At 47.3% G+C, this 7,641-nt stretch overlaps 1 protein-coding gene across 3 annotated transcripts in view; it reads right to left on the bottom strand.

Moving 5' to 3' along the window:
* Positions 1-4,182: 4,182 nt before the first annotated feature.
* Positions 4,183-7,641, bottom strand: part of LOC119963518 (netrin receptor UNC5C-like) — a 412,811-nt gene continuing 409,352 nt past the window's right edge. For all 3 annotated transcript variants that reach the window (XM_038792778.1, XM_038792777.1, XM_038792776.1), the window contains one exon: positions 4,183-5,291. In XM_038792778.1, coding sequence (XP_038648706.1) covers positions 5,126-5,291 — 166 coding nt within the window. In that variant the 3' untranslated portion in view covers positions 4,183-5,125. The remainder of the gene's footprint in view (positions 5,292-7,641) is intronic.

The following is a 7,641-nucleotide window of genomic DNA, read 5'->3' on the forward strand; positions in this document are numbered from 1 at the left end:
TGCCGCCCCTTTTTTCAGACAGAGGCACTTCTGAACTGGAATTCCCTATGTTTGCAGAGGTAGGGGCTGGTTTAGCACAGTGGGCTAAACAGCTGGCTTGTAATGCAGAACAATGCCAGCAAGGTGGGTTCAATTCCCATACTGGCCTCCCCGAAAAGGCGCCGGAATGTGGCGACTGGGGACTTTTCACAGTCACTTCATTGAAGCCTACTTGTGACGATAATCAATTATTATTATTAATTGAGGTTGATTACCATCTCAGCAGAAACCATCTCCTGTGAGTTATGTCTCAGACTATGGACGTGATGAGAGTTGAAAGAAAACAATCCCAAGTGAAGGACATGTGTGTGTTTACCCCTTTCAGGAATAAACAAGACAAGGGACTAAAACCCAACTGCAAGCCTGGTCTCTGTGTGCCAGGCTGGTGTTCTAGCTCTACTGTGCTGCTGTGTTCTAAAGAACATCGACTCAATATCCCTGATGCTTATAGGTAGAACTCTCGCTCTCTGATTGCTGGAAGCAAGTCAGCAAAGCCACTGCCGAAAGGAAACAGAACAAATCCTTTCAGGCAAACTTCAAAACCAAGAATTTCCAAACCATAAGACATAGAAAGAGAATTAGGCCATTTGGTCCATCAAGTGTGCTCTACCATCCAATCATGGTTGATATGTTTCTCATCCCCAACTGCTCAAATGTTGAGGTCAGTTCTACCAGAATCAGTGACCTCAACGTTTCACCGTCTACTCCTCATGGACAAGCCAAAGGCTGAAATTTTCAAACTTTTATTTTTGGACACACTTCTCATTTTTACCATGCGTGCATGATAACGTTTTATTATCTTCTTCTCACTTTTTAGTACCTCGTAAACTCAGCCTTTCTTTAACTCAAGAAGCCCTTGTTAAATTAGTTTGTTTTAAACCATAAATATGTTTGGACTGGGAAAAGGTATCGAGAAGAGAAGGGATCCTGTATGAATTAACCTGGGGAAGTGGGATGGGGAGAGGGGGGTGGTGGTGAATAAAGAAGGGGTGCCAATTCATTGCTCCTCCTCAGGGAGCATAACCATTTTAGGGTATCCTGTCTGGAATCACAAGGAATTGGGGAAAATCGCCCAGGGATTTGCCGTAACACGTTACATTTGATATTCTTGTGGATTGTTCCTGATGAGTGCAACATTAAAAACTTCAACTGGAAAGTCTCTTTTTCAGCAATACAGAGGTTCTGTGCTACAGAATGACTATTCAATGAGAATCAGTGGTGTTTTTCTGCTGTGCTGCAGATGGATTGCAATGCCAGTGTGTTCAGGGAGGTTTCACTATTTTAATTTATGAAAATCCCTGAATACCACAAGCAAACGTTAATGGCTGAAGGTCTCACCAACCCACCCACACAAAAGCAAGAGCAAGCCTTTTTTTTTATTGGTGTTGCAAATTGGGGAAAAAGCCCACGTTTTGCCAGCAATACTTTTCCAAAATTGGCAATTTGGTTTCCAGATGTACCTGTTTGTTGTTGCAAGTTATTTTCCCTTCCTCTGTATTCCTGATGCTGTTGAGTGTGAGGGGAATATTTTTACGGTAGCACAGTGGTTAGCAGAGTTGCTTCACACCTCCAGGGTCCCAGGTTCGATTCCCGGCTTGGGTCACTGTCTGTGCGGAGTCTGCACCTTCTCCCCGCGTCGGCGTGGGTTTCCTCCGGGTGCTCCGGTTTCCTCCCACAGTCCAAAGATGTGCAGGTTAGGTGGATTGGCCATGATAAATTGCCCTTAGTGTCCAAAAAAAAGGTTGGGTGGGGCTACTGGGTTACGGGGACAGGGTTGTGGGCCTAAGTAGAGTGCTCTTTCCAAGAGCCGGTGCAGACTCAATGGGCCGAATGGCCTCCTTCTGCACTGTAAATTCTACGTTCTCAGGAGATACGTAATCAGATAACAGTACCCACTGAACCTGTAGCCCTCCATCACAGGCAAACTTGCCGTTATACAGGAACTCCTGCCGTGTGCTTCCAGTGGGCAAGGTTCCGCCCACTGGAATGTGCAAGTGGAAAATGTACCCGGCACCTCTGGCGGCAGCTATTTGTTCACACAAAGTGGGCGATCATCCTACGTGGACATGTCAGTGAATCCCATTGCTGTCAATCGGGCTCAGTGGGAATCACTCTCTCACCTCTGAGTATCAGTCCGGAGAAATGAGCATATAATCTCAGCTGGCACTCCAGAACGGTGGTTAGCACTGCTGCCTCACAGCGCCAGGGACTCAGATTCAAATCCGACCTCAGGTGACTACCTGTGTGGAGTTTGCACTTTCACCCTGTGTCTACGTGGGTTTTCTCCGGGTGCTCCGGTTTCCTCCAGCTTTGACAGAGTCATTGGACTCGAAACGTTAGCCCTTTCCTCTCCCTACAGATGCTGCCAGACCTGCTGATATTTTCCAGCATTTTCTCTCCCAAATTGCCCCTAGTGTCCAAAGGTTAGATCGGGTAATGAAGTGACGGGAACAGGGTGGGAGATTGAGCCTAGGTAGGGTGCATTTTCTGATAATCGTTACAGACTCGATGGGCTGAATGGTCTCCTTCTACACTGTGTGCATTCTATGATTCTATGAGTGAGCGCTGCACTGTAGAAGGCACTGCCTTTCGAATGATGGTAAACCAAATCTCTGTCTGCCTTCTCAGGTGATGTATAAGATATGGTAGCACTCTTCCAAAGGACAGTAAGGGAGTTCTGGCTAATATTTATCTTCCACCCAACAACCCTAAAAGCAGATGGTCATGGTCCCATTTCTCTTAGTGAGAGCTCTCTGTGTGCAGAATTTCAAACAGTGTGTTTTAAAAAAAATCTCATCCTTGTTTTCAAACCCTTCCATGGCCTCGCCCCTCACTATCCCTGTACCTTCCAGCCTTGTGTCGGTCTGACATCTCTGGAGCACCCCCAATTTTGATATCTCCGCCATGGGTGCTCAACCTAGTTACCAACACGAGCCCCATGTTCCTTTCCAAGGCAGACATGATCCTGACTTGGAAATATATTCTCTCATTATCACTGGATCAGATTCCAGGAACTCCCGTCCGAACAGCACTCTGGGTGTACCTACACCACATGGACTGCAGTGGGTTCAAGAAGGCAGGCAGCAGGGTAGCATGGTGGTTAGCATAAATGCTTCACAGCTCCAGGGTCCCAGGTTCGATTCCCGGCTGGGTCACTGTCTGTGTGGAGTCTGCACGTCCTCCCCCTGTGTGCGTGGGTTTCCTCCGGGTGCTCCGGTTTCCTCCCACAGTCCAAAGATGTGCGGGTTAGGTGGATTGGCCATGCTAAATTGCCCGTAGTGTCCTAATAAAAGTAAGGTTAAGGGGGGGGGGGGGGGGGGGTTGTTGGGTTACGGGTATAGGGTGGATACGTGGGTTTGAGTAGGGTGATCATGGCTCGGCACAACATTGAGGGCTGAAGGGCCTGTTCTGTGCTGTAATGTTCTATGTTCTAAGGCAGCTCATCACCACCTCCTGAAAGGCATTGGTGGACAACAAACGCTGGTTTAGCCAGCGACACCACATCCTGTGAATGAATGCACTTAAAAAAAAACACAAGCATTGCAAATTCAAACAGTGAGCTTAAAAAAAAACAAAGAACATAAAATGATTGAAGTAAAATTGGCATCTGTTTGGGAGATTCTTCTGTTCCTCTTTCTCGTGTTGTAATGTTAACCCCTGCCGCTCACTTACAGAGAATATGTACGCTGGGCGAAACACGTTTGCTTTGTGTGGACATCCCTGACTTCAATGGATCAGAAGAGGATACCTCGTGTGGAACAGAATAATGGCCCACAAACCATTCACTTGGTCCAACGTTTCTGACATTGTTGTACACACTGGCTGTGATGACAGCGTCAGAAATATTGGCTGTGATGCAGACCAATTCTCGACGGTTACCATTGTCAAACTAAACCCTTTCTTTCAAACAACACCTGCAGCAATGAAAGTGTTCTCACAACGCCGCCGATTAACCAACGGAAAACGGATTGAAAATTTAAATTGTGTTAAGTTTCAGAGCCTGTGCAAAGTGTGACCCTTGGTGAGCCAGTTACAACCACTCTGGGTGTCCACTTTCAAACTGATCTACATGAAGACCCCCCCCCCCGATGTCCCATTATACCGGGACGCGCTTCAATGAAGTCTCGGGAGATGCGACTTGAGTTACGATCTCAAAAAGCGGAATTTATTCAAAAAATAATCTGAATTCACATAAGCATTGAGGCGTTTGATACAAATGTATGATTTACAATAGAACTTTTTTTACATATTTTGTCACAACCGCAGTTATAATGCATTGATCAAAACACACCGATACACCTCAATTGGGCCGCCCAGGCGTCCAGAGATTTGCCTGAAAAAGTTTGCCTTTGGGCGGCTCGACGGAATAGAATTCTGGGGGGAATAGAAAAGAAACAAAAAGGGCTTTTAAAAACCGCTGCTGGGGAAGATGCACCGTGGGGAATTTTTTTTGTGAAAGTCTTCATTTCATATCACCACGACCCCATACGAATGAGCTTGACGTAAAAATGGCTGAATTGCCGCTGAAAGTGATGGAAGTTGGGGCGGAGGGCGTAAGTGTTACAAACAGTTTTAAGTCCACGCGACTTGAAGCGAGAGGGGGAAAAAAAACAATTCTCATTTGAGAGCCTGTATAAGAAAAAGGTTTCCTGAACGATTTCAACCCTCCTGCACGGTGCTGGTACAAAAGAGAAGGGAGCGCCGATCCATTGGACCTTAGGCCTTAAAATGCAGGCGCAGGGCAAGCAAATCAGCTCTCACGGAATGGCATAATCGCAGAAACCAGGACAGTGAAAAAAGTTTATCCACACATTTGGATACATAATTCCGTTTCCTAGGAAACCATAAATATCTGTGCCAAGCTGCGTACAGCCAAGCCGAGAAGGAACAGCAGTAGATAGGTGAGCAGGTTAGTCGGACTGCAGCACGATGGTTAAACCTTGCGGTAATGTACACAATATTGGAAGGCCGTTTTCAGAAAGAGCGGACTGACCCAGCCGATGGGCTGGCGCAAGCCGCCTGGGGTTTGTTGGTTTCACTTCCTGCGTTGCCGAACTCCACTCGGACACCGGGCCCGCGACCCAACTCAGCGCCTTATCTCCGACGCGAGGGAGACCACCGCCTCGTGTCTTCCCATTTCCTCCAGGGCTGCCGCAAGCGAACTCAGGTTCCCGTCCGGAAAGTTCTGGGCTTCCCACAGGTCCAGGATCACGCCGGTTGGGCTGGATTTAGTTGCAAAGTAATTCAGGTAACTGAGGGGGAAGGGCAAACAGAAAGAAGAAGCACAGTGGATTAGGGATCATTTCATCGAACTGGAGGGCGGGATGGGACAAGCTGGGCTCGTTGTCCTCGGGAGAGTAGGGCAATGTGGGAACTTAAGAGAAGTGTGACAAGAAGGTGGGGCCTCGAGCGAGTAAACAAGACGGTTTTTATTGGTAGGGATGTCGATAGTGAGAGGACATGGATTTAAGGTAATTGGCAAACGATCACCAGTTTTGTGGGCAGCGCGGTGGCACAGTGGTTAGCACTGCTGCCTCACAGCACCAGAGATCCGAGTTCATTTCCAACCTTGAGTGGAGTCTGCACGTTCTCCCTGTGTCTGCGTGGGTTCCCTCCGGGTGCTCCGGTTTCCTCCCACAGTCCAAAGATGCGCAGGTTAGATGGATTGGCCATGATAAATTGCCCCTTTGGCCTCCAAAAGGTTAGATGGGGTTACTGGGTTATGAAGAGAGGGTCCAAAGATGTGTAGGTTAGCTGGGGTTATGGGATTAAGCGGACAGGGCGGGGGAGTGGGCCTGGGTAGGGTGCTCGTTCAGAGGGTTGGTGCAGACTCAATGGGCTGAATGGCCTCCTTCAGCACTGTAGGGATTCTATGAATCTATGATCTGTGAGATGAGATTTATTTTTTGCAGGTGAGTTATCATGATCTGGAATATTGTGCCTGAATTGACAGTGGAAACAGGTTCAATAGTAAACTTTCAAAAGGCAATTGAGCAAATGCTTGAAAAGGACAAATTTCCAGTTACAAGGGCAGGAGAAGTGGGACTAATTGGCTAGTTCCTTCAAAGGGCCAGTACAGTCAGGCTGGGCAGAATGGTGTCCTGTGCTGTATCATTCTTTAAGAAGTGAGGGATCCAAGATGAAAAATGCAATCAAGTAAAATCAATTGTGACAGCTTTCGTGACTTGTGGGAATCACAGAAATGTTACGGTGCAGAAGGCCATTTGGCCCATTGTGAGGGTACTGGGAAATAAGGAAAACCTGCACCCATTCCAAAGCAAACTGCAGCCAAATAACTATGCAGTATTGTCACACGGAATATGTCAGCCAATCAGCTCACAGCAAGATCACACAAAATGCAAATCAATTCATTTGGAGTTTACCCACTTACGTGCTCCTGGCAACCTTCCACCCTGAAAACCCGAGCCCATTCAAAACGTCTCTCCCCCTGTTCTATTAAGATCCACATCGTGGCTATTAAGATTAAAAGGGAAAGTCTGTTCTGAGTGTTTGTGTGACTTGAAGACGTGTGAGCAGTCTCCTTCCATCAGATGGTACAATTTTGCCATCTCCTGGTAGCACCCGGTTATTACAGCACAAAAATCCAGATGGCTCAGGTTCAATTTGGCAGCTTTTGTCACATTGTCAGATCTCCATGAGGATGTGAGAGAGTACTAGATTCACCCTGTGTGTGAGAGTATATCTGTGTGTGTGTGTGTGAAAGTGTGTGTGTCTGTGAGAGTGTTCATGTGTGAAAGTCTGTTTGACAGTGTGCGTGCGCCTGTGTGAAAGTGTGTGTTTGTCTGTGTGAAAGTGTGTGTGTGTCAGCGAGTATGTGGGCGAAAGTGTGTCTGTGTGTGTGACAGTGTGTGTGACTAAGTGTGTGTGTCTGTGGACGTATGTCTGTGTGTGCCTGTGTGTGAAAGTGTGTCTGTGTGTGTGTGACAGTGTGTGTGACTAAGTGTGTGTGTCTGTGGACGTATGTCTGTGTGTGCCTGCGTGTGAAAGTGTGTCTGTGTGTGGAGTGTATGTCGTGTGTGGGTGAGTGTATGTCTGAGTGTGTGTCTGTGTTTGTGAGTGAGTGTATCTGTGGGATCTTCCGATGGCGATGAGGGTGCAGGGCGTACAAAACCCAGTAGACTGGAAGGTCACGGCTCCGACCACTGGAGGTCACCTCCATCGCTGGACAGTACGCCGTGGGGGGTGGGACGGAGTACGTTCCACCCGCAATCTTTTTAATGCCCCCAGGATGTTTCTCCTGGGTTTAGCTCGTTAAGGGAGCCTGGAGATTAATCGTTGATTCCTGGGGACTCAAGGGCAATGCTGGAGGGTTGGTATCTCTCGCTTGGTTACCCCCTTATTGAAGGATTCAGAAGACTTGTGGAGAGAATAATAAATTAGGTGGGGAAAGGGCAACCAAAAAGCTGTAAACACACCGAGGGGTTTCTCAATTATCCCCTGACTAAAGTAATCTCTTACTATTAATAATAATCTTAATAAACTTTATTAGTGTCACCAGTAAGCTTACATTAACACTGCAATGAAGTTACTGTGAAAAGCCCCTAGTCGCCTGTTCGGGTACACAGAGGGAGAATTCAGAAT

The sequence above is a fragment of the Scyliorhinus canicula genome, chromosome 3, assembly GCF_902713615.1.
Source record: "Scyliorhinus canicula chromosome 3, sScyCan1.1, whole genome shotgun sequence".
Classification (NCBI taxonomy): domain Eukaryota; kingdom Metazoa; phylum Chordata; class Chondrichthyes; order Carcharhiniformes; family Scyliorhinidae; genus Scyliorhinus; species Scyliorhinus canicula.